General features: G+C 40.4%; 2 protein-coding genes across 3 annotated transcripts; both read left to right on the forward strand.

The window, feature by feature from the left end:
* Window positions 1–680: 680 nt before the first annotated feature.
* On the forward strand, window positions 681–11724 carry ilk (integrin-linked kinase). Its single transcript, XM_041801551.1, has 13 exons — window positions 681–801; window positions 1319–1453; window positions 5841–6006; window positions 6104–6199; window positions 6369–6465; window positions 7241–7324; window positions 7425–7510; window positions 7588–7697; window positions 10152–10279; window positions 10408–10529; window positions 10628–10727; window positions 10917–11047; window positions 11231–11724. The coding sequence occupies exons 2-13, from the start codon at window positions 1365–1367 to the stop codon at window positions 11378–11380; spliced, it is 1359 nt and encodes a 452-aa protein (XP_041657485.1). The 5' UTR covers window positions 681–801; window positions 1319–1364; the 3' UTR covers window positions 11381–11724.
* A 3341-nt stretch (window positions 11725–15065) lies between these two features.
* On the forward strand, window positions 15066–25558 carry smpd1 (sphingomyelin phosphodiesterase 1). Of its 2 annotated transcripts, none has more exons than XM_041801439.1 (9): window positions 15066–15263; window positions 15734–15992; window positions 17378–17698; window positions 19937–20217; window positions 20568–20741; window positions 20930–21101; window positions 21349–21425; window positions 23931–24076; window positions 24163–25558. In XM_041801439.1, exons 1-9 carry the CDS (start codon window positions 15217–15219, stop codon window positions 24579–24581), a joined length of 1896 nt encoding a protein of 631 aa, XP_041657373.1. In that variant the 5' UTR covers window positions 15066–15216; the 3' UTR covers window positions 24582–25558. The 2 variants fall into 2 exon arrangements, with proteins under 2 accessions (XP_041657373.1, XP_041657374.1); XM_041801440.1 differs by having other exon boundaries at window positions 15066–15253.
* Window positions 25559–25919: the final 361 nt, after the last annotated feature.

A 25919-nucleotide genomic window follows, 5' to 3' on the forward strand; every position in this document is an offset into this window, starting at 1 on the left:
CCTCATTATGTCATGAGGGGAGTTAGCCTCGCCCCCAGGTTCAGTTAGCCCTCCCTGCTTGGAAGAAAGTTCCACCCTCCTCTCCTGATCCTCTGAGAGGAGAATCAGGACAGCCACATCCATTCAGCTCATCCAGCTACATCTATTTCCTGAGAGGGGTGGAGTCAAACAGCTCAGTAACATTAAAAAGCCACAGACACAGAAACAGCTTCTTCTGAGCAGGGCTGAAACTAAGGGGTTTTTTAAGACATGCAAAATCAGCAACAAACTTTACAGGCATGTTTTTTGGGACCCCTGAGACCAATATAAACTTGTCTTAAAGGGGTAAAATATGTCCTCTTTAAGTTATATGTTTTGGGGATTTTTTTATGCTAAAATAGGATAGTGGATAGAGCCTGAAACAGGAATGAGAGTTTTGGGAGGACATATGTGAAAGAGCTGTAAGCCAGTTAAAATTGCGGAAAATGGCTTCCATTTTTTCCCCCACTGTTGATAAATAGATCTGCCCACATCCCTCCTCCTCACCTGACCCGGGCACTCTTGGGTATTTTTGGCTTTGTGTTATGTCTCTCGGTGTAGCACCGTCGCATTTCCTCCAGCAGGGGGCGCCGCCGTACGTGGGTCTGTCCCGGGACTCCGCCAGTAGCAGAGCCCCCTCTAACTTCTTAGCAGTAGCCCACATCAGCTCTGAGGAGCGGGGCGTGGACTCTTAGCAACTCTTCTCTGCCCTTAAATTTGAGGAGACGGCGGACTTTCGGGAAAAAAAAGGAAAAGATAAAGAAAGCGATCGTTTTGAAGCTGGTAAGGCCAATTTGATAGTATTTACATGTGTACTAGTCTTGTTTACGCTGAGATGGGGAAGTTTTGTTTGGATGTCCAACTTCACTTTGACTTTTTAACAATAGATTTCAAAGTGAAACGATGGGCCAACAGCCGATTCCACAGGGGGACATAAAGCCGAGGAGAAATGGACAGCTATTTAGACTCATACATTCATTTAGCTGAATGTTTATATGGGTTTGTGTAGTAGATGTTAACATTGTCTCTAACAGTCTGTAGCCTGTTAAACTAACGGCTTACTGGCTTGAATGGGTATTTAGTAGTGCAGTGATACCAGACAATTCAAAATATAACACCCAGGCTCAGAGTGACAGTTTAGTTTAAAGGAATAGTGTTTTCAATTCTATTATCACGTATTATGCAATAAATGAGATCTGTGTAAGTCCTGTAGAAGATGAGGCAAAACTTCATGTTACTTTTCTTATTTTGAAGGGACTTTTTCTTGTTTTAAGAGGCTTTTTTTTTACACTTTTTTCAGGCTACATGATCCTGATTTTAAAAGAAAGGCTCACCCAAGAGTAACCATGGATGACATCTTCACACAGTGTCGAGAAGGAAACTCTGTAGCTGTCCGCCTGTGGTTGGACAACACAGAGAATGACCTCAACTTGGGGTAAGAGGATCAATCAGCACACCGGTTCACTCAGTATATGTAAAGCTTTGACTGCAGAGGCACCTCTATCATCTCCTGGATTTTTATGTACCTCATAAAGATTATAAACATACCACATTTGAGTCTGCACGTAAGGTGATTCTGCTCTGTGCGCCAGCCTTGCTTGGCACATCAGAGTTGGTCAAATAGTTTCCATATTGTGCGCTCCCTCCCTGCAGCTCCACATGCTGCTGAGCATCACCCAGAGTTAGTAATTCTAGGCCAGTCTGAGCTTTTTTCCCCCCGCAGATTTCCCTCCTTATGATGTCATCCCTAAAAATTGTGTGCGTATAAAAGCAGTGGGTGATTTGTGGTGTCTGAAAGCAGAAAATAACCTTAAGCTCCTCCTGTGAATCAATGAAAAATGATTATAGACAGTCTGCTGAAAGAGAGCCCATACCTCCAAGGATGATCTCATGATCATTTTAAAGCTTTAAAACTAAAAATATTCAGAATTTGATCTTAAAAACAAGTTGTATGTTATTATTTATGTCCTTAAGTTTAATCTCTTTTACATTTTTTTAATTTCTTAGGATATACAGAGCACGTCAGCCCGTTTACATAATTTCCCCGCTAGAAGACCTCACTGCTAAAGACCTTGGTTATCTCATTCTTGGGCCAGGCCATATAAGTGCAGTTTGTTGACGTTGACTTTGGAGGGCTGTAGAGCTGCTAGCCAACCACGCAACAGCCGAGACCATTTCCTCTCTTCAACTCCATACAGGGCCAGAGCAGGCCCTCGCTGACAGAGCTTCCCCCCAGGCAGGGAGCTGCAGTCCCACATAAACATCTGACACACCAGTCATTACACTGGAAGGCCTGTGCTTTGGCTTAGCTGTGTGAACCAGCATTTTATTGCCTTCAGAATGTCCAATAATGTGTAATAAATGTCATATGTTGTGGGAAAACAAGCCAGTTAGTGAGAGCATTTTATTCACAGCGACACAGGAAGACAGAAGGAAAAGAAACAGGGAGAGAAAGGCTGTCATTCCTGAGTTTTTTCCCTCATGTTTCTTTTTATAGCACACAGGGTTGGTCAGACTATGAACTATCTGTCCACAGTGCAGCATCAGAGCTGACAGAGAATGTGACTGACTGCTGTTTCACTTAAGTGTGAGCTAGTACAGCAGCTATTTCCTATTACAGCCCATACAAGCCCTCCTGAGGTTTACTGTTAAACGGCGTGTGCACTTTGTGGTCTTGCACCGACTTGTGAGGAGCCCCCTGCAGCTGTCCTGGGGTCAGCTCATGTAAAGGAGTCACTTGGGTGGCACATAGGTGACAGCTTGACTCCTTGTAGACTGCAGGAGTGCTATATTGGCGGTTTGCCTCTCTGTGTACGTTAGCAAGGCATTCCAGCTTACTGCACAGACATATTTATCACTTGGTATAGGCCCCCAGCAGCATGAGGAAGCATGTGCCCAAGTCTAAATAAAGATTGGTAGGTAGTGGGTGTGGGAACCTGTGAGGAAATACATTCAAGAATATATAAGTTCTTACTTCAGATCATTGTAATCTTTTTTGTTTATGAGCATAGTAGGGCTGAATATTGAGATCATGATTATAGGAATATCACTTTTATGGTACTTTCGCATTTAAATGACCATGGAAAAATGCATGTTCCTAGCAACAAGCAAGGAACATAAACATAAACTCTGCATCTGTTACGGCCTCTTTAAACTAAATGCAGTGCCTATGAAAAGTATGAATGATGCTAATGGCAGCTCTAATCCAACAGACGTCCAGCCAAGTGGTGCTAGTAGTGAAACTGGGATCACCTGAGAGCAGTGAATATATCTCAAGTGATTTTTAGTATAAAGACACCTGGAAGATCTGGAAGATCCAGACACAGGCACCAAACTCTGCACATCACCGCAAACACACCATCCCCACTGTGAAGCACAGTGGTGGCAGCATCATGCTGTGGGGATGCTTCTCCACAGCCGGCCCTGGAAGGCTTGTAAAGGTAGAGGGTAAAATGAATTCAGCAAAATAGAACCAACAAGGTGAATTTTCTGGAGTGGCCAAGTCAAAGCCCAGATTTCAAACCAATAGAGAATGTGTTGCTTTTCACGCCCAATTTCCGTGCAACCTGTCAGAGCTTGTGCAGTTTTGAAAAGAAGACTGGAGTAAAATTGCAGTGTTGCAGTGCAGCATTACATATTTTTATTTAATTGAAATGACTTTGTAGAAATCTATTTTCACTTTGACATTAAATATGGTTTTTTGTAATCATTTTTTGTCAAAAGGGGCTGAATACTTTTTATAGGCTCTGTAAATTAACAAAAAGTGACCAGCAATATATAAAAGATGCCGCAGATAAAATTAATAGTCCAGCTTTTATTGAAAAATAATAATTTAAAAAAATGCAAATGATGAAAAATTTGCTTAAAGAACCAAAAGGTGTAAAATAGAACAAAAGGAGGGAAATGGGGCCTCAGGAAACCCCCAGCTTCCCTTAAAACTGCCCACCAAAACAGAAGAAAAACCATTAAAAGGGGACTGTTGACAACCTACAGCCAAAACAAAAATGACTAAACCTAGCAATTTGGAAACTCATGGAGAAGAAGATAGGACATAAAAGCTGTTTGATAACATAAAGAAACAGGAGGAGAAACAGTGTTTCACTCGGCCCACCTTCTAATCTCCCTGCTCCTCTAAATACTCCTCCTCCACTCCGATTGCTGATTTCACTCAGGAGTGCTGCAGTCAGAGGATGGAGAGAGACTACAAGCCAGGGTGTGAAAGAGCAGGGCCATGGCTGAACATGAGATCAAAGGCTGAACATCTCTGGCCGTTCAGCTCATCTCTGACAATGTCAAAGCACTGCAAGTGTTAGCAGTGCTGGCACAATCAGCCTTCAGTCCTCCTTGCAGGTTGATATTCACATGTCTGTGCTGGTTATGCATTACTCCAGTTCAGCAATTTATCTTAATTTTCTAGGTCAAAATACTGGGAAACAGCATTCTTTCCTTCCCATGCTTGTTTTCATGCATGCAGTTGGGCATGATAGCTTTCTTTCTTTTTGATATAACCCAGAGCTCATGACCATAGGTGAGGGCTGGAATGAAGCACGACCAGTAAATCGAAAGCTTTGCCTTCTGTCTCAGCTCCTTTTTCACCACAACGGTGCAGTACAGTGCCTGCTGATGTTGCACCAATCCACCTGTCAATTTCACAGTCCATTCTACCCTCACTTGTAAACAAGACTGTGAAATACTTGAACTCCTTCACTAGGGGCTAAGACTCACTCCCTACCCAGAGGGAGAAATCCACCATTTTCCGGCAGAGGACCATGGCCTCAGACTTGGAGATGCTTATTCTCATACCAGCCACAAACTTTCCCAGTGCCTGCTGAAGGTTCCCAGCTGAGGAAGCCAACAAAACCACATCATCTGCAAACAGCAGAGATGAAATTCTGAGCTCTCCTTTAAAAAGGGCAGTGCACACTGAAATCTGTGGAGGCTAATTACTTATTGGTAGAGGCCACTACGATTGCCAAGTCTCTGAGGGCTTTAGGCTTTATTTAAGGGGATACTGGAGAAAATTTGGAGGAGAGATTAGGGAATGACATGTGGTAAAGAAGCTGCAGGTCTGACTTGAACCCAAGACTTGAACTGTTACCTCTGTATATCGGATGCAACCAAACCACAAGGCCATCTGGCGCCCCAGCAAAGATCTTAACGTAAGTATTATAGTCAACCATGATTTTTTTTATTGTGGAAAGGTCAAAATCATGATTGTTATAAATTTGTGAGAACTTGTGCAGAGGATTCACAGACTTTTCAGAGTCTATTTTTCTTGTCTCGTTTTGAAATTCTGTTATAGACCGTGGGTTCAATAAATCACAGAAATTCTCAATACTCCTCTTTATCTGGTTTTCTGATTTCCCAACCTACCACTTAACACCCTTCCCAAAGAGATGAGGGGCAACATCCAAATGGGCGTAGAAAGAGTAAGTGATAAAAAATAAAAACTGACAGATGGAGGGGGAAAAAAGGAAACAGGTCTGCTATTTGCCAAAATGTAAAAGCCTGGAGTTATCCTCTTCCTCCCGCTGTTATCTTTTCTAGTTTTAGAGAATAAACGTGACATCTGTAAGCCACTGAGTGACTGAGCTGACTCGATCCAGCAGAGTAGAAAATGGGATTTTGTTCATAAGAATATGAAATTTAAAGCTTCTAACTGCGTGGAGGTGAATAGTACTGAGGGCCGCTGATAAAGTTAATCAGCACACTCCTTCAAACAATTTCAAGGGTTATAAACCAACTTCATCATGTGCTTCAGGATAAAAGGTTTATTTAATGTGTGTCCTCCTTTGCTCTTCTCTGTGTGTCTTGTGTTTCAGTGATGATCACGGCTTCAGCCCCCTCCACTGGGCATGCAGGGAGGGGAGGAGCGGTGTTGTTGACATGCTCATTATGAGAGGCGCTCGTATCAACGTGATGAACCGAGGAGACGACACCCCGCTGCACCTTGCTGCCAGTCATGGACACAGAGACATTGTGGCAAAGGTATCACACCTACATGGTCAATACTATACCTGAAGCATGCTTTATTTTCAATGACAGAGGAGAGAAAAGTTGCTCATTGTTCTCCATTTGTGACCAGCTGATTCAGTGCAAAGCTGACCCCAATACAGTCAACGAGCACGGGAACACACCGCTCCACTATGCCTGCTTCTGGGGGCAAGATGAAGTAGCAGAGGTGAGGCTCAGTACACCCATGCTTATTCACATCCTTCAGTTGGTTGAAAGAGCCCTCTTCTGGGGAGTAACTGACACTGCAGTGTTTTCCCAGTATGTTTGATTTTAACTCAAAACATATGACAAAAATCTGATGTGCATAAAAGTAGTTTAAGCCTCTTTATCTTTAGGACTTGGTGGCGAGTGGTGCCCAGGTGTGTATTTGTAACAGATATGGTCAGACACCTCTGGACAAGGCCAAGCCTCACCTAAGACAGATCCTTGAAGGTCAGATATATTTTCTCTGTGTTTTGAGACACTGATTAGTTGGGGTGGGAATTGATGGCTAACTCACAATACAGTTAATTAAAATGAGATACAATACCATATGAAGAAGTACACTATGATACCATGTGGTGTGGTACGATATGATATGACACCATTCCATACCAAACCTATATAATACCATAATATACCATGACATGACTTAACATCACATGCCATGCCATATCATGTCATGCAATGCAATGCCATTCCTTACCGTATAATAACATGACATATAAAACTTAAATTAACATAATGTAACATGGCCTAACACAAAACATAGCATAACGTAAAAAAAACCCTGACACAACATACCATACCATACCATACCATACCATATCATATCATATCATAACATGACATGACATGACATAGCATACAATAGCATAACATAACATAACAAGACCATACCATACTGTACCATACCATAGAGTACAATACCATAGCATTACATAACATACTGTACAATAGCATAACATAAGATAACATGACCATATCATACCATACTGTACCATAGGGTTAGGGTTAACATAATGTAACATATCCTGTTATGCTTTGTTATATTTTATTTCCAACCCACCGTTTGGAAACCACTGGTCTAATGCACAGCAATAGTGAACTGCTATATCAATAGTTTGCCCTAAAGTCTAACCCCTTTGACAAATATGTCAAATGAATTTGACAGAAAATCATAAATATGTAAAATTTGTATTGTTTCTTTTTTGTTTTTTTTTCATAGAAAAGGCAGAGAAAATGGGTCAGAGTATGACCAAAGTCCCTTACAAAGAAACCTTCTGGAAGGGCACCATGCGAACAAGGCCTCGTGAGTATTTCATCAAAAACAAAACAAAAATAACAGGGGAAAACAGATGATTATCTCAAGTTGAACTTGAGTTTGATTAGTGATGTCTTGACTCTTTAAGGTAATGGTACCCTCAACAAGCAGGCTGGTATTGATTATAAGCAGCTTTCACTCCTTGCCAAGATCAATGAAAACCAGTCAGGAGAGGTCAGTAATACTGCCCATGTGTCCATCAGTATATTTTTTTCCATAGTTTTGACCATTTATTGTTGAACTGTTTGCAGTTGTGGCAGGGTCGGTGGCAGGGAGATGAGATTGTAGTGAAGGTGCTACAAGTTAGAGACTGGACCACAAGGAAGAGCAGAGACTTCAATGAGGAGCACCCCAAACTCAGGTAAGTTACACATCTTTTTGTAGATAGCTGTACAATACAAACAGAATACACAATACATGCAAAAATAGAGATTTAGAGGTCTTATTTTCACATTCAGTTCTCATAAAAGTAAGGATAATACACACTTCTGTTTTCTGAGCCTGTTTGTCTGAGCCATGTACAGTCTGTGAACATTCCTACCAGCTGGTTTACACAGTGCTAATGTGAGGTTGGATGTGATGATTGGTGGTGGTGATTGAGGTCAGTGGTCAGAATGAACTGAGGATTCACTGCAGACTTCTTGTGCAACATAAGAGAGTGGCATTTTTATTGTTAGAGGTCAGGGAAGATGGTTTTGCTTGGTGTTGTATTGAAATTCTTGTTAGAAGCTGGTTTATGTTAAGTGTTCTACCTCGAAAGTATGACAAAAACAAATTCCACAAAGCTCCTAAATATGAAATCAATCTTGAAATTAAATTTGAAAAATGCACACACATTGAAAGACAGAAATTTTTAAAGCCAAAAGTCTGGGTTACATCTGGTTCATCATGCACCTGCAGTCTAAAAAGGCAGTCAGTAAACAAAAGTTGGAATACTTTAGGTTCCCTGTATATTTACAGGCAGCTCACAAGCAGAAGTGATAAGTATTTGCAGAACACAACATAAACAAAAGATTTTTAGCATATTACCTTACCTTATGATGCTGTAACAATCCTAGTAACTGTGGACTCCACACAACCATAATAGGGAATAATAATACAAACAGAGCAGGCTGATGTAAGAATGTAATTGAAAGAACGCAATCAGAAGAACTTGGCAACATGCTTACTAATTGTAAAATTTTAGCACACATAAAGATAGTGAGCATTATTATGCTGGAAAAGCCTGAAAAAGAAGGCACTAGTCTGTTTAATTAGTCCTTAGTTTGACTTCATTCTCCTCTACTGTTTCATGACAATGAACAGACCGACTTAGCGCTCTGATCAGGCCAAATTTTTGGTGTCATGTAAGCTCAAGCAGGTTGGGGATATGATTGTATGCATTTCACAATAATAAAATAAATAAATAACTCTCATCAAAAAGATGGTTATGGGCACTGAGGCAAGACTGAGAAATAGAGTCTTAAAAGGTCAAGTGCAGAAATTATGCATTTTTTTCACTGCAGTTTGGTGTCAGTTTTACCTCTTTCACCACTGTCCTTCACTGCCATGCAGTCTTCTTTTACTTACTGTAAAAAACATATAAAAACACACTAAAACTGTATAAAAGGACATGAGAGAAACAGACCGTTTAGGGCTCATATGCAGCAGCTTTTCTTTGAATATATCTCTGGGACATACCTGTCAAATGTCTACTGGTAGACTGTTCCACGATGTTGGTGCACGGAAAGAAAAAGTCTGCCCTCCTAGTGTCTTTTTAAGGACCTTTGGTACACTCAAAAGCCCAGTCCCCTGAGCCTGCAAGGCACTTATAGGTATATACTGGTTCATAAAATCAGACAAGTATGATGGTGCAATACCACTCATTATTTTAAAAGTTAGAAGCAGGACCTCAAAGTCTGCCTTGAACTGAATAGGAAGCCAATAAAGAGAGGGCAAAACTGGAGTACTGTGCTCATATTCAGTTGCTTTCTATACCATCCGTAGACCTCAAAGACCCTTTTTGGCAAACCTGACAGAAGGGCATTACAATAGTCAAATTTCGAAGAAACAAAGGCATAAATAAGGACCTCAGCATCCAGAAACAATAGAGGTGATCTAATCTTGGTGATATTTCTGAGGTGGAAAAAGGCTACTTATGTTACCTCTTTCATGTAAAAACCAAACTAAAGGATCAGATCAAAAAGCACACCAGGATTCTTAACTCTGTCTTCTCAGTGAAGTACACAGTCACCCAGGGAAAGATATGCTTTGAAGGACTACTGGCATATATAACTGTAAATCATCTGCATAACAGTGAAAAGTAGACTTGGCAATGAGATCTCTCTTACAGGTAAGCCTTAACCACCGGAGCACCTGGTCTGAGATGCCAAGACAATTCTCAAGTCTGTCCAATAAAATACATTGTAACACTGTTTAAAAAAGCAGAACTGAGCTCTAGCAACAATAAAACAGAGGATGCCTCCAAGTCAGCAGCCAACAAAAAAAAAAAAATCATTCATCACCTTTGTAAGCGCTGTGTCTGTGGAGTGATTCACCCTAAAAGCTGATAGAAGTGGCTCGAAAAGATTATTTGATAAGAAATAATTCAAAAGCTGATCCGAGACCACTTTCTCAAAAACTTTGACAGAAAAGAAAGATTTGAGATAGGCTTATAATCAGTTAGAGTCAACATCCAAGCCAGGCTTTTAATCAAAATACTGATATTTGGAACTAGTTATTTAATAACTGTATCAGACAACAACATATTGACATATCAATGTTTTGCCCAACTTCTAGTTAACACATTAGCTTTTTCTCTCTGTTGTCCCCACAGGATCTTTTCTCATCCAAACATTTTGCCTGTTCTCGGAGCATGTCAGTCACCTCCATCACCTCATCCCATCATCATTACACACTACATGCCATATGGATCCCTCTTCAATATACTCCACCAGGGCACGAGTGAGTTATTTAAGTTTATGTACACATATAAAGGAGGATGGATTGATTGAGAATTGTGGGTCATGTGTAGCTGGAGAACATTAAAAAGCTAACCACTTTTATTTTGTCTGAATTGTCATCCTCCCTAGCTCTTGTTGTTGACCAAAGTCAAGCAGTGAAGTTTGCGTTGGACATTGCCAGTGGTATGGCCTTCCTTCATACCTTAGAGCCAATGGTTTCCCGGCTTTACCTCAACAGTAAACACGTCATGGTGAGTCTGTCTCGCCCTTCAGTACTACTCAAATAAGGTAATCCGATGACTCAAGACTTGGCAGACTTTTTAGACGTAACAAGTTGATTTATTTGCAGATTGATGAAGACATGACAGCCAGAATTGGCATGGCAGATGCAAAGTTCTCCTTCCAGTGTCCTGGTCGTAGTTACTCTCCTGCATGGATGGCCCCTGAAGGTATTTATTCCTTTTTCCACCTCTTTGTTCTCCTTTCTGCCTACTCCCCCCTCTTGTAATGACTATATGAGTCAGTCAGTAAGAGACATGCTGTACTGTGTAATCATGTCCCAGCTGAGAGGTAGTCATACAACTCATCTGCTGTGTTGCTGTGCTACAGAAAAAAAACAATTTTTTTCTCATTTCCAGCCCTGCAGAAGAGGCCTGAAGACATCAATAGAAGATCTGCCGACATGTGGAGCTTTGCAGTGTTGCTGTGGGAGCTGGTTACCCGAGAGGTCCCATTTGCAGACCTCTCACATATGGAGATAGGCATGAAGGTAATGGGTGCACTGTTAATGTATCTATAGGGTTATTTTGCATTATTTGTGCACATTTATCTCAAGAAAACATTCCCTGAATATGCAAAAACAATACCCCAAGAACATCCAAAGGCTTTTGCAGGTGTCTTTACAGGACATTTTACTGATATTTTGTATATTGCATCCATTTTCACTGCTTAGGTGGCTCTCGAAGGTCTGCGGCCGACCATTCCTCCAGGGATCTCTCCTCATATCTGTAAACTGATGAGGCTCTGCATGAACGAAGACCCAGCCAAGAGGCCCAAGTTTGACATGATTGTCCCCATCCTGGAGAAAATGCAGGACAAGTGAACGCCTCCACAGCAATACTATGCCTTTTTTTTTATCTTCAAACCACTCTCTTCACTTCAATCATGTACCTGCTAAGCCACTGTAAATAATGTCAGAGACCACTTCAGCTACACAACTCAAACTAGAATTATTTTAATGCTTGTATAATTTAATTTTTAGATATAAATGTTCTTAAGCCTGATATATTATATGTTGCTCTTTTATTATGGCTAAAAATGTTTTATTAAAATATGGGCTTTTTGACTCTGACAGACACAGATCCAAAGACATGTGTATAGAATTAATGCTTTTGTACACATGAGCGAATACCAATGCAATAAATATTTTATATTTATACCACAAAACTTGATTCTTTGGTTTTGAGATTTACATCATTGTATGGACTTAAACAATTTTAAGGATTAAGTCTTCTCTTTTGAGAGTTTTCTATCAAAAGTGGGTGGTTCCTTCAACAGATAGGCTGTTTATTATGGAGGGATCCAATTGTTGATTCATTTCTTTTTCACTAGATGGAGCTGAAAGCTCCAGAAAGTTTAATGTGAGTTAATCCTCTGCTAAAAGTACTTGGTGTAGATTTCTTAAAAGAAAAATAATTATTTAAAGCTCATTTTAGAACATATATCTATGTTTTAATTCTAGAGATCCATGTGGACAGGGCTGAACCTGTTTTCTCTACTCAACTTGCCCTGTAAATGACAAAGCAGTGATTTCCTGTGAAAAAATCCCATCCTTTTTCATCTAACAGTACAACTTATCACATTGTAAATTTCTGCAAAGCAAAATGAAATAAAGGCTATTTCTGCAGCATACTACAACTCAGTCTCACATCTAACCTACAGCAGTGATCACAGACAAAAACTATTTTGACAAGTCAGCGTTGTTGATGGTGTTGCTGATTTTGCAGGTCATACGGAGGCGTCAGCATAATTTCAGTCTGTTTCATAATGACCTAAAAACTCCTTGCAGGAGCTCTAATATCTTTAAAAATTCAGGGCAAAAATTTTGTTGATATCTGCTTAAGAGGTAATTTACAGGCACTTTTAGTCAGTATGTCTTCCATTATGTATAGTATTTAAAATTCAAATATAGTAATTATATTCCTTCCATCCCAACTAAGGTAAATGGGACTTTTTAGATTAAATCCTAGACTATTAAAAAGGTGGTCTCAGCTGTATTTTTGGTCAGTCTATCAAAAGGCAAAAATATGAGGCTCCCCTAATGATGCAAAGCTACGATCAGAACAGATAAGTTGTGAAAAAAGATCCTATCTTGTTTGCCAATAAAGAAATGAGCAATTAGAGTACTGAAGGCCAAGTGGTTAGGTCAGGCTAATGTTTTTCAACTTCAAGATATTTAGAGGTAAATCCTGCAGCCTGCACACATTGCATTCTGCTTGATTAATAATTGTCTGCTGGTTTGACAAGTATTTTCAAACAGATTGCAATGTGTGCCAGCTGAGGCATTTACCTCCAAATATCTTGACATTAAAAACAGAAGACCTCAGAACTCAGTCTTGGGACAGTATCAACAGTATCAATCGTAATGTTTCCACTGCAAATTTTCATTTATATGCAGATGACTTTGTCATTTACTGCTCCATTAGCATTAGGCTCTCTGTTGCTAACAAAAAGCCTTGGATTCTTTACAGGACACTGTGTGAGTTAAAACTGGTTCTGAATCCTGACAAAACTGAACTTATGATGTTTTCAAATACAAAGAAGAGGAGGAGCTCAACCTGCCTTCTATTAGAAGGTCTCAGGGTGATGTGATTGAGTCGGTATCGTCTTACTGAAATAAAGTCAGCTAACTGATTCGTTGACTTTTGAGCTTTATATTGAGCAACTTGTAAAGAAGTTAAAGCTGGGGTTTTATCTCATAACTAAGTTTTGTTTTTATTTTGATGCACAAAAAGACCTGTGTCTGCCACTTTCATGCCTCTTATTGATTAAGGTGATGCTCTGCACATGCATGCATCTTCTCAGTGCCTTAAATCTTCGGATACTGTGTAACGAATCGTAAAGTCCCTGTGAAGTAAAATCCAAAATTTACGTCTTAACACACTAGATATGTTGGAACAAGGTTACTGTAAAAATGTGAAAATGCTAAGATCTTTGACTGAATTTTTGATGTGGACCATTAGAAAGTCGTCCCCCTCTTTCCTGGCTTGGTTTTATTTGAGCAGGACAAGGGGAATTACCTTGCACAACAATTTACAATCAACATGACAATGAGCAGTTCATCTCAGTACAGTCTGTTGTTAGCCGATGTCACTGCCTTCATTGAAAGTTAACAGTCAGTTACATGCTATGTGATTTCTTGATTGTGCCATCAGCCTTGGTGGCCTACAGGTCATTAAAAGCATAATACCAAAAGATTTGTACCAGAAAAAAAGTACAGCTACACTCTGATCAGAAGCATTGTTCAAAATTTGAGACGATCATATTTATAATGAGTGGGTGTGGCTTCAGCTCATTCAGCAAACATGCCCTCACCTTCCTGGAGCGGATTTTACTACCTCATTTTCATGATTTAAAAGCTTAATTTAAAAAACTTAAGAGATGTTTTCCATTACTGAAATTTGTCCCGGTGATTCATAACACAGTGGCCTGTCATACAGCAAACCTAAAATAAAGATTTTTTTTTTCACTTTACAGGGACTTTAAGGCCATAACTTATCAATGTAATCTGTATGATTGAGTTGGGGGCCCTCACTGACCAATCATAGACTAAATCATTGACATATCCCCATTTGTAAGGCTATATTGAATCTGCTTCCATCATGCTTGTGTGATTTTATTCATGTCAAAAGTGCTGGAAGTTACAATGTTTGGTCTGTATCTCAGTCACAAAATGTACTTTTGCAATCTGTTCCCAAAGTCTGTCTTGAAACGAGTATAAGAGGTTTCAGGTACACTGCTCCTGCAGTCTGGAATCTGCTACAGGAGGTCTGTCTTGAGGAGATGGTCTCAAAATCTTTTAGATGAAGGCATTGGAGAAAGATGCATCAGGTTGTAGGTATTTCTGACTGATGACTTTCTGCTCAGGATTTGTTTATTTCTGTAATTTTATTTGCAGTTTTTTTTAATGTCTGTCTTTGTCAATTGTGCTGCCGTCTGTCTTGGTCAGGACACTCGGATTTTTAATCTAAATTAAGTTTTCCTGGTTAAATTAATTTAAACCAAAAAAAATAAATCCATATGGACATGGGTTACTTTAAGCCGTATATGTTTGCTGATTTTGTCCCAAATATGCATTTATTTTAACCAAAAAATGTCATCCTGATCTCTGTACATTCAAATGTGTCACTCTGAGGTTTGTCTGTGGAAAATGCCCACAAATTTCCTCTGTAGCATCCTGTCGATCACATTTCCCCCTGACAGCTGTTAAAGACAAGTGCTTTTATGGGTCATAAAAATGCATCACCGTTATTTTCTGTCTGTTTCTTACCCAACGCGCTTTATATTTAGGCTATCTGTGTATTTTTAGCGTTGCAGGTTATGCTAGAGCATGTAAACAGAATGTAACCTTTATGTATGTCGCAAGATACGGAAGAGTAAACGGTTAAGTGAGTGGAACCCCTTTCTAAAACCGTTTAGGACAATTATCACTAGACTTATCAGCTGTGGTTTGTGTTACAATTTGTTCAGGAGGAAGAAACGCCGGGGCACGTGATTCGTCAGCTGACTTTTCGTGCCTTTCACAAGACCGAGCGGTGAGACTGTCCTATCATAACATGAAGTGAGCTGACCGAGGAGCACACAGAGGATTTCACGACCTCTTTATCGGGATATTTATGGAAGTGGGAGCCGGGCTTTTTTGGATCTTCTGACCTTTCTATGTTCACCACAAAAGAGTCAAAAGACTACGACGGAGGTACAATGGGGTAAGATGAGCTAGTTAGCTACTTTGTTAGCAGGCTGTTATCGGTGTTGTGGATTTACGCGTGACCGTGCTAACTAGTGACTTTGCGCCGAATGCTTGTTGTTGACGTTTGCAGCATTTGAAAACAAGAAGTCTTCGCGTGCGTTCTTTCTGGGTTTTTTCATATAATAATTGCACGAGGACTTAATTCTGACACTGTATTGAAATAATACGCAAGAGGGCATTTGTGAATATTAGAACGTTTGCTGTAACTACGGCTGTCCCAGACGCACACGCTTGAAGGTCGCCAGTTAACACGGTCACTTTTTAAGACGTTACACCAGGGGGGCGGTCTGTCTTCCTCCAGTCTCTTTATTGTCGGTTATGACGCATAACATCTCAAGAAAATGCACAAGCGTTAAACCGACAGGGTTGGGTGCGACTTCCTTGACGCCCCTCACTGTTACTTCTGTTTTTGAACATTTCCCGCAGAGGCTGCAGTCAATCGAGCACACCTGCTGGCAGGGAAACAATGAGGGTCCTCGCGCAACTGTCTTCCTCCGGGCTGGTTACCTGTGCTCTGCTTCTCATGTTAGCGCTGTTTGGGTCTTGTCACCCGGCCAGGACCTCAGAGCATACCAGGCTGGTCTTCATGGAGCAAATGGACCGCCCAGCAGTCGGGTTTAACTGGAAAAATGTCACTTGTCCCTTGTGCAAAGCTCTCTTCACCATCCTTGATATCGCTCTTCTGGTAATGTTTGCTCGATTTTTTTCTTCAGCTTAAACCAAATGTGACGATGACACATGTAAGACACATTTCTGTGGGTACAAGACGAATGGTTTAAGTATTGTACAAGAACAGGAAATGAAACGGCGACGGTAATATATTTTCATTTTATAAAATATTTAAGTCCGTTATGTTTGCACCAGTTAGGCTATATAACCATTGAAGCACATGAAAACCGTCTTTGAAAAAACCCTACTTGAGTGAAAGTCAATTTAAGTGAAGAACGGAGACTCTTAATGTGTGATTCAACATTGTTGTAAGGATTCAAGCTGTATTTACATGGTATTGTATTACTTGCAGGCCTGCCCACAGAATTAAAATGGGACCCCTGACAAACTCAGAGAATGGGCTTCATACTACATCATAAATACATATTTTTTGCTTTGATCAGATTGGTTATTATTAAGGTAAAACATAAAATATGGTAATCACACCTTAACTTTAAGATGGACCATGACTTTGCTGACCTCCATGGGCCCCCCAGTTTGGCCGGGCCAAAAGCTCTCCCCTTTATCCCCACCTTATGATGACATTTGCAGTTGTACTGTGATTGTTTTAGAATAATAAAAATCATTTTGGGAGTTGAGGCCCTTGTTTAGTTCTTGGGAATGTCATCTCCTTATTTCTTTGTGCTTATAGAGAAAAGCATCCTTGATATGTTCTGATCTCATGTTCTGTTTGTGAAGAGTAAATAAAACATTCATACTTTTATGGATGTTGACTAGAAAATTCCAGACATTCCACTGATGTATAACATACATTAAATTTTTGTCCTTAGAGGGGGGCTTAAACAAGATATGGAGCTTAGAGAATGGCTCAAAGAATCAAATAAATGTAAGGATGAAAGACCGTTTCAGAAGTTCAGAGTCAAATAGGCAGAAAGACGAAGTGTTGTATTCATAAAGTTCTAGAAAAGGGACTAAAGAAAGATCCTAGCAATTAAATTTTTAAACACTGCATAAAACATTAAATTATTTACCTAAAAATCAAATACTTTTGATCATAATGTGTAAACTTAAGACTTAAATCAGTCTGGACTTTTGTATAAATACTTTCCTTAAATTTAAATGATTATTTCATACATGGTTGGTCACTGCAAAAATGAAGACAAATATTTCATAAAACTCAACTGAAAACATCCAGAATGTGCTTCACAATGCTGCAACCATGAAAGACTGATACTTAACAACAGTATCAAGGGTTATTTAAACTTGGGTAACTTTGGAGCTAAATGTTTCAAAACTAACTTCTGCTTCTATATGTCTGGAAATTTAAAGCTTTGACACCTTAAAAAAGCTCTATCCTCTCACTTGTTTTCTAATTTCCTCCACTTTTGTAACTTCTTGCAGAGCGATGTCAATGAGGAGCGTGTAGCACGAGCAGTAGGTGAGGCGTGCATCCGCCTCCATCTGGCTGAGGAGCAGGTGTGTCGACAGATAACGGAGCTGTTCAGGGACGACTTCATCCGGGCACTACAGGAATCTCTGCTGTGGCCCTCTGAGGCATGTGCCATTCTGGTGGGCCCCTCCTGTGGGAAATTTGACATCTACGCACCCTGGAACATCAGCCTGCCTAAAGTTCCTAAACCACCCGTTAAACCACCAAGTCCTCCCAAACCTGGTTCTCCAGAGAGCAGAGTGCTGTTTCTGACAGACATCCACTGGGACAAGGTGAGTGTGCGCCAGGGCTGAACTAAAAAGGAATTATCATCATGTACATAAAAACAGGGCTTCTTACACACCAAGCATCAGCCAAACAGCAGATCCAGTCACTGGTTAATCAGTATTCCTGGCTATAATTACACTATGAAGTCAAAACAACACTCCAAGCAACTCAGAGAAAAGTTTGAAGAAAAGTATCAGTCAGGGGATGGATACAAAAAAATTTCCAAGGTACTGAACATCCCACAGAGTTCAGTTACAGTGCTTAACAAATTTATTAGACCACCTGACATATTTGTCTCAAAGACCATCCAGCATCATGAAGGGCTTTAATGCGGACTCTTTCATTTTCAGTGAGCTCTCCACGTTTTACCATTTTGAACAGGAATGAGGAATTTCAAACTGAATCTACGCAAATTTGAGCCAGCTCACTGGGCTTCTCTGAGAAGTCAGAAATTAATCAAGCATAACATTCAACCGCTGAAACTAATTTTTCTGTTAAGGAATGCAAGTAAATAACTATAATTTGACATATTAATCAAGAAATAATAAAGTGCTTTACTATTTTTTCAGGTTTTTTTGTAAATCAGTAAATTTGAAAATTCATGGATAACAATGATAATTATGTTTTAGCATTAAAAATATCATTTGGGTTAAAGAGCGTCTACATATTGGTGTATCAACCATTGCAGAAACATAAAAAATGATTTTGGTAATTACCAATGCTGTTAATTTAGGTCAGCTGTGGCATAAACCTTACTTTGGTTAGGGTGGTCTAATAAATTTGTTAAGCACTGTAAATCCATCATCAAGAAATGGAAAGAATATGGCACATGTGTAAATCTGTCAGGCTGTCCTCACAAACTGAGTGACCGTGCAAGAAGGAGACTAATGAGAGAGACCACCAAGACACCTATGACTAGTCTGAAGGAGTTATAAGCTTCAGCAGCTGAAATGGGAGAGACTCTGCATTCAACAATTGTTGCCCGGGTTCATCACCAGTCAAAGATCTATGGGACAGTGGCAAAGAGAAAACCACTGTTGAGGAAAACTCATTCAGTCTCGTCAAGAGTTCACCGAAAGGCTTGTGGGAGAGTCCATGGTCAAGTGGAAGAAAGTTCTTTAGTCTGATGTGACCAAAATGGTTCTTTTTTGGCCATTGGACAAAACATTATGTTTGGCAGACACCAAACACACCCTCCAAACTGTGACGCTTAGTGTTGGCAACATCATGCTGTGTTGGGGATGCTTCTCTGCAGCCTCCTTGGAAGGCTTGTAAAGGTAGAGGGAAAAATGGACGCTGCAAACTATAGGAAAATCCAGGAGGACAATCTTTTCAGTCTGCAAGAGAACTACAGTTTTGGAGGAGATTTATTTTCCAGAAACAAAATGACACAAAGCAGACTGCAAAAGCTACACAGAAATGGTTTAAAGACTTGTGAATGTTCTAGAGTGGCCGAGTCAATGCCCAGACCTCAATCTAATAGGGAATTTGTGGCTGGTCTTGAAAAGGGCTGTTCACACCTGATCCCTGTGCAGCCTGGCAGAGCTTGAGCAGTTTTGAAAAGAAAAATAGCATTAATATTGCTGTGTAGATCTGCAAAATGGATTGAGACCTATCCACAGACTCAGTGCTGTAACTGCTGCCAAAGGTGCATCTACTAAATACTGACTTGAAGGGGGTGAATATTTTTGAAGTCACTTGTTTTACATTGCGTATTTTTATTTGACATTACTTTGATATTAGAGTTTTTCTTGTATTTTTTTTTTTGTCAAAAAAGTCGAATTATATTGACCATAATTGATTGATAAAATCAATTAGTGAGTAATAGATTCAAGGGGGTGAATACTTTTTAAAGGCACTGTATGTACTTGTGTTTAATGAAGGAGAGCTTTTTGGACCTATTCCCATAAGGCTGGCTACATAGTATTTCTGTAGAAGGCCCTGTAACCAGTGCTGCTACATTTGAGGATCTATGTGTTCTAATATTTGTTTTTTAAGAGCCTTAAAGAAAGTGTGTTTATCAGACTAGTTTCATGTTGATAGGGGACGGTGTAAATTCCAGTACCATAATCTGTACTGTGGTCATAGCCTTCAAAAAACATCATCACAGTTGATGATTTACTCAGAGAATTGTTGCAGTTTTCCAGGAAGCTTGGAATAGCTTACCGGATGAGAGTCGTTTGATTCTTGTAACCTGTTTGTTTTTTTTCTTTCTTTTTAAACTTCACTTCTCCCCTGAACAGGAGTATGAGGTTGGCAGCAGTGCAGACTGTAAGGACCCGCTGTGCTGCCGCAAAGACTCGGGCTCTCCCAGTTGGAGGCGGAGGGAAGCTGGATACTGGGGAACCTACAGTAAGTGCGACCTGCCTCTACGGACGGTGGAGAACCTTCTGGAAAACGCAGCTAAAGCCGGGCCCTGGGACTGGGTGTACTGGACTGGAGACATACCGGCACACAATGTGTGGTCTCAGACACGCAAACAGCAGCTTTCAGAGCTCACAACCATCTCCAGGCTCATCCACAAGTAATTATCCCTCTGTCACAAGTTAACACACTTCTGCTTTCACACCAACTTTTGGAAGTTCATTATAGTGTGCATGTATAGCTCTTACTGCAGCATCCACTTGGCTCAGAGTAGTTTTTAATAGAATAATTTGGTGGTGAAATGTCAGATGTTTTAACCATGTTTCTGCTGATAACAAGCTGCTATTGGAATTTCCGGATACCAGTTTCTTTTAAACTTTAACCTCAAAATTGTTTGGGTTTGATGTGACAACATTGACCAGATAGCATTCACGGTTTCCACTCCATTGTTTGTCTTGCTTTATCAGGAGACTATTATTGACTTGCCTCTTCCTGCTGTCTTCTGTGCAGACATCTTGGACCTAATTTGATGGTTTACCCGGCCATAGGAAACCATGAGAGTACGCCAGTGAACAGTTTTCCACCACCGTTTGTTAGGGGCAACAGATCCAGCTCCTGGCTCTATGATACAATGGTAGAGGAATGGGCACCCTGGTTACCAGAGCAAGCTTTGCAAACTTTGAGGTACTTTACATTCTTGTATTTATTTCCAAGAAGGAACTATGTCTACATCAGTATTTGTTCTTTCAGTTTCACTCAAATCTTTCTGCTGTCAGATAGAAGTGGTCACATTTCAGAGATTGTTGTTCCCCATGTGTGCTGTCTGAACAGCTGATTTGTGTCATGTGAACATGTCCTTTGTTTGATTTAAGGTATGGTGGATTCTACACGGTAGAGATTCAGCCCGGTTTGAGGGTAGTCTCCCTCAACATGAACTTTTGTGCTCGAGAAAACTTCTGGCTTATGGTGAACTCCACAGATCCTGCTAACCAGCTGCAGTGGCTCGTTCATACCCTTCAGGCCAGCGAGGATAAGGGAGAGAAGGTCAGTAGATTGGCAGAAACATAGCTGCAGCAATGTTTGTGACTTCACATCGTAAAGCTGATTTTTAATGAGGCTCACGTCCTACTTAAATCTTACTTTATGCTTCATGTGGATAATGACTATATGACTATATGGCTGTCTTATGACGCTGACCTCTTTTCACTGAGCATGTGAAAGAGAACATGTTTTATTAGTGTAGTAAGCTTGCTTTAAATGGTGTCCTTTTTTGTTTTTTTGTTTTTTAAAGGTGCATATCATTGGTCACATCCCACCTGGACTGTGTCTTGGCAGCTGGAGCTGGAACTACTATCACATAGTTAATAGGTTAGTAGCAAAATTCGATATGTAAATGTAAAGATTCAAAGAGAGGAAACGCTACAGATTGCAGTTTCAGAGCAGTGAAGACGATTGCAGAAGCAGTGAAATATACTGTGTCCTGTTTACAAGCTGCTGTTGCTAAGGGAAGTTCACACTTGGTAGTGGTTTCTTGTTGATGCAGATTGATGCAGTTGAAGACGGCTGAATGAAATGCATACAGACGAAGACGAAATTATTAGCCCCCATGAATATTTCAGTTTTTAAAAGTATTTCCAAAGTGCTGTTAAACAGAGCAAGGACTTTTTACAAAGCTTGTCCATCCATCCTAGTTTTATTTGTGATGCTTACATTATTTTGTCTTTGCACAGAAAAAAAAAAACATACTGGGGTCGAAATCATCAACCCCTTTGAAACAGACCTTTTGTTGAGCCATATCACTAACCAGTGTTTTGCAACGGTGTGCTTTAAGGTTGTACTGCTTAAAGCTTGTGAATCAAGTTGAAACTGAGGGTTTACTTTCAATTTGCACACAGTGAACTCACACTTCATTAAGGGTCACTGGAGAAGGCATCATGGCAACAACAAAAGAAATCAGTTTAAAGTTTAGAAAACAATTGTTGACACTCCCAAAGCAGAAGGATAAAGTTATCACAAGAAGCCTGGCAGAGGTAGGAAGAGGGAGATTTCAAAGACTCTGGAAAGACAACTAGTGAGAGATAATAACTTTGCATTTTATTTTGTATAGCACTTTTGAAAATAAGGGTTGACAAAGTCCTGTACCAAAGAGGCAAACACAAAAACAAAGCAAAAAAACACCCAAGCAAAAAGAACAGATCAGATGGCTCCCAACATCAGCAGAACCCAGTTTAACAACCTAGACAAAAACCTGATCAAGATAGTAAGCCAGCAGCATCATAAGACATCAAGACCCCAGATGTCATAAGATGCCATGCAAACAAAGATATCACAGAAAATCATTTAGAGTGCAGGCATCGTAAGATACAGTGCCGACTAAAGGTGGCCTTACACCTAATGATTTCAAATTCTCAGACAAAATTCCAAAGCCGGAGTAAAATCATGGGAGTCTTGCCAAAGTCGCAGCTCGCTCCCATTCTCTCAGTCATCAGGTGTAAGGTGGTCATAAGGCTCAATTTTAGCAGTTTTAAGCCGGTCTTTTGACATCATTGACATCAGATGTGCCAAGACACTAGTGAATGTCTGATTTTGCCAAGTCAGAAATTGTAGTCTCAAAGAAGACGGTCACTAGATCTCTGCACTGGAATAAACTGAGGTTGCAGACCAAGAAAAATTCCACATCTGCAGAAGAGACACCTCCAAACCAGACTGAAGTGTTCTAAGGACGACCTGGGGGAAAGATTCTGCATGTCCTTTGGTCAGGTGAAACTAAACTAGAGCTCTTTGGCCAAAGAGACATTGCTTATGTTTGGAAAAAGGAGGGAGGTGTAAAACCCAAAGACCACCGTCCCCACGGTGAAACATGGTGGTGGGAGTGTTGTGCTGTGGGGATGTTTCAGTACATTTGGAATAAAGGATATGTGAAGATTTTGAAAGAAAACCTCAAGCAGTCAGCAACAAAACTGGGTCTAGGTTTTCACTTTGTCTTCCAACATGACAACAACCCAAAATGTATGTAGGCCCTGGTGAAGAACTACATCCAGAAGACCAAAGTGAGCATTATTGAGTGGCCTGTACAAAAGCTATTTACAAGACATTTTCAGGTCAAAATGCAAAACTTTTGTAATGTTTTGGTTGTCCATTTAAATGAGAACGGCATTTTGTTGCCTGAAAACGGAACAGTTTGGAAACGGGCTCCAGAGTGAAGAGTGAAGTAAATTCCATTGAGAATCTGTGGGTGTGGGCTGAAGACCAAGGTCCATGCCAGAAGGCCAAGAAATCAGGAGGAGATGATAGATTGGCCAAAAAGGAACAGGCTGGGAGTCCTCAGGAGGCGAGTCTGAGACATAGAGGCTGTTACCCAGCAATATAGGGGTAATAATTTTGGTCCCCGGTAGTTTGTTTATTTTTTTTGTTAATTATTTTGTTTCTGTAACCAAAGTAAAATAATGTTAGGAGCCAAAATAAAACAAGGATGTTTGGAAAAGCTGTGTTAAAAATTCCTTGCCATGTTAAACAGCACTTGGGAAATACTTACGAAGACTGTTTTATTTATTTTTGGTGAAATATCGATATGAAAAATCCAGATTGAGTGTTCTTTTGCTCTTTTGATGACCTGCAGATATGAAGACACTTTCAGCCACTTTAATTTGACTGTCTTGTTGCACGCAAAGCTTCTTTCACTTCCTTTTTCCTGCATGGCCAGTTCATGCATCGTTTTGTGGTTATTTTTGTCAGTTGTGGTTTATGAATAAGCAACTAGTTTTTGTTACACAAATGTCAGTATCTTTTTGTGGTTTAAATTGCAGGCTGTGACCACGTGACTTTTGTTGAACTGCCTGTGTAAGAGATATGTGGTATTTTTTTCTCCCCTAGGTATGAAGGTACAATTTCTGGACAGTTCTTTGGCCATACACACCTGGATGAGTTCCAGATGTTCTATGATGAGGCCACCATGTCCCGCCCACTAAGTGTGGCATTCATAGCTCCCAGTGTCACTACTTACGTCAATCTAAATCCAGGTAAGTTATTAACCTGCTCATCCAACCTTTGAGACCCTCCCCCTCACATTGAGAGCATTTTCCATAATAATTTTTCCTTCTTTCAGGTTACCGTGTTTACTACATGGATGGGAACTACCAGGGCAGCTCTCGGCTTGTGCTCGACCATGAAACGTACATCCTGAACCTCACAGAGGCAAACCACAGTCCAGATGAACAAGGAGGCCCAGAACAGAACCCCAAATGGACCCTGCTGTACCGAGCCACAGAGGCTTACGGTCTGACCACTCTGTTCCCATCCGACTGTGATGGCCTCATGAAGACATTCCTCAAAGATGACAAGGTCTTTCAAAAGTTCTGGTACTTGAGACATAAAGGACACGTGTCTACACCCTGCAAGGAGACGTGCAAAACCACAACACTGTGCTTCCTGCGGAGCGGGCGCTACGATGAACTTGAGCAGTGTGACCTCTTCAATGGTTTTAAGGGACAATTAGTCCGGGCTGCCAGAAAAACTCTTTGTTGACCTGGGAGAAGTTTGGACTGAATGTCAGGGTGAGGACGGAGAAATCTGACCAAAAATGAAATTGAGCCAAAAAAGTTCTGTAGATGATTGGTCTTTAAGGGTAACTGTGTCTGATTTATAACATAAAGTCACTTTATCGAACCTCACATTGAGTCCAAAGAGTTGCCTTTTATCAGTCATGTCTTTACATAAACAGTGTGACTTGCAACCTGCCCAGTTTTTCATCTGCTGTTTTGCAATGCCACTGGTGTAAAGATGGCTTGTTGTTGTTCTCAAGGGTGTTTTGTTTACTTGAAAAGCAAATATGTGCTAGGTGGCTTGTTCAAAACTATGATTTTGTCAATTCTACTGTTTTGGGTGCCTTTTATCAGTAAGAGTAGTGTCACCAATCCAGCAACTATTCTGCAGATCAGCTTTCAGCTAGTTTTGTTTGTTTATTCAGATTCTCCTTGTTCTTAGGGAAGATTAGGATGGGCTTCTTTATATTAGGAGAAGTTTGAATTCAAACTGAAGATCTTGCACAAATTAAAGTGTTAATGTTCTCTGGGATTTGGTGGTTGGACATTTGTATAGTAGGCATTATCTGTAGTTGAGACTTATGGATAGGGTTACCACATACAGTGTCTTGGGTCTTTAATTTTGACTGTCCATTTTATTTTAGTCACTTTGTTAGGCATCTATGTCGATTCACAGCACCATCTGCCTCAGCAAAAAGGTCCTCAGACCTTTAGAAACAGTAACGCTCACCGAGTTTTACTTCTGTCTGCACTTTAATTTATGTCTGTCTGCTCATTGATGCAAAGAAGTTTGTAGAGAACAAGTTTGGTTAGCTCTGCCTGTGACAAGCTCTGGAGGTGTCTCACTGCTCTGTATGGGATACCCGAGGTGTGAAATAAGCATGATGAGAAATGCAACTTGTAAAAATGGGTGACAATGTAACGTGATTGTATAATAATGTGAATAAAAGATTAAATATGGTACTAATATCCGCTCATTTTGTTGATGCTGTTTAGGGAGAGATTAATAATAATAATAATATCTTGAATTTATATAGCGCCTTTCAAGAAACCCAAGGACGCTTTACAGGAACACATAGACATGGACAAACTATGTGAGGGGTAGGATGAGTGTAAGGGGTGGTTTAGTGAAGACTGCAGGCTGTGGTGAACAGGTGGTGCTTGAGACGTTTTTTGAAAATGTCCAGAGATGGAGCGCTATGAATGTCTGCAGGAAGAGTGTTCCAGAGGGTGGGAGCTGCAGCACTGAAGGCTCTGTCTCCATAGGTTCGGAGTTTGGTTTTGGGCATGGAAAGTAGGCCGGTGTCTGAAGATCGAAGGT

This window comes from Cheilinus undulatus, linkage group 12, assembly GCF_018320785.1.
Source record: "Cheilinus undulatus linkage group 12, ASM1832078v1, whole genome shotgun sequence".
NCBI lineage: Eukaryota > Metazoa > Chordata > Actinopteri > Labriformes > Labridae > Cheilinus > Cheilinus undulatus.

Bases quoted from the DNA above. Each gene is read 5' to 3' on its own strand.
- ilk (XM_041801551.1), top strand. From the start codon at position 1,365: ATGGATGACATCTTCACACAGTGTCGAGAAGGAAACTCTGTAGCTGTC. The intron at 1,454-5,840 runs GTAAGAGGATCA...CTTGTGTTTCAG, and splicing joins GAGAATGACCTCAACTTGGG to TGATGATCACGGCTTCAGCC. The intron at 11,048-11,230 runs GTAATGGGTGCA...TTCACTGCTTAG, and splicing joins ATATGGAGATAGGCATGAAG to GTGGCTCTCGAAGGTCTGCG.
- smpd1 (XM_041801439.1), top strand. From the start codon at position 15,217: ATGTTCACCACAAAAGAGTCAAAAGACTACGACGGAGGTACAATGGG. The intron at 15,993-17,377 runs GTAATGTTTGCT...AACTTCTTGCAG, and splicing joins TCCTTGATATCGCTCTTCTG to AGCGATGTCAATGAGGAGCG. The intron at 20,742-20,929 runs GTACTTTACATT...GTTTGATTTAAG, and splicing joins CAAGCTTTGCAAACTTTGAG to GTATGGTGGATTCTACACGG.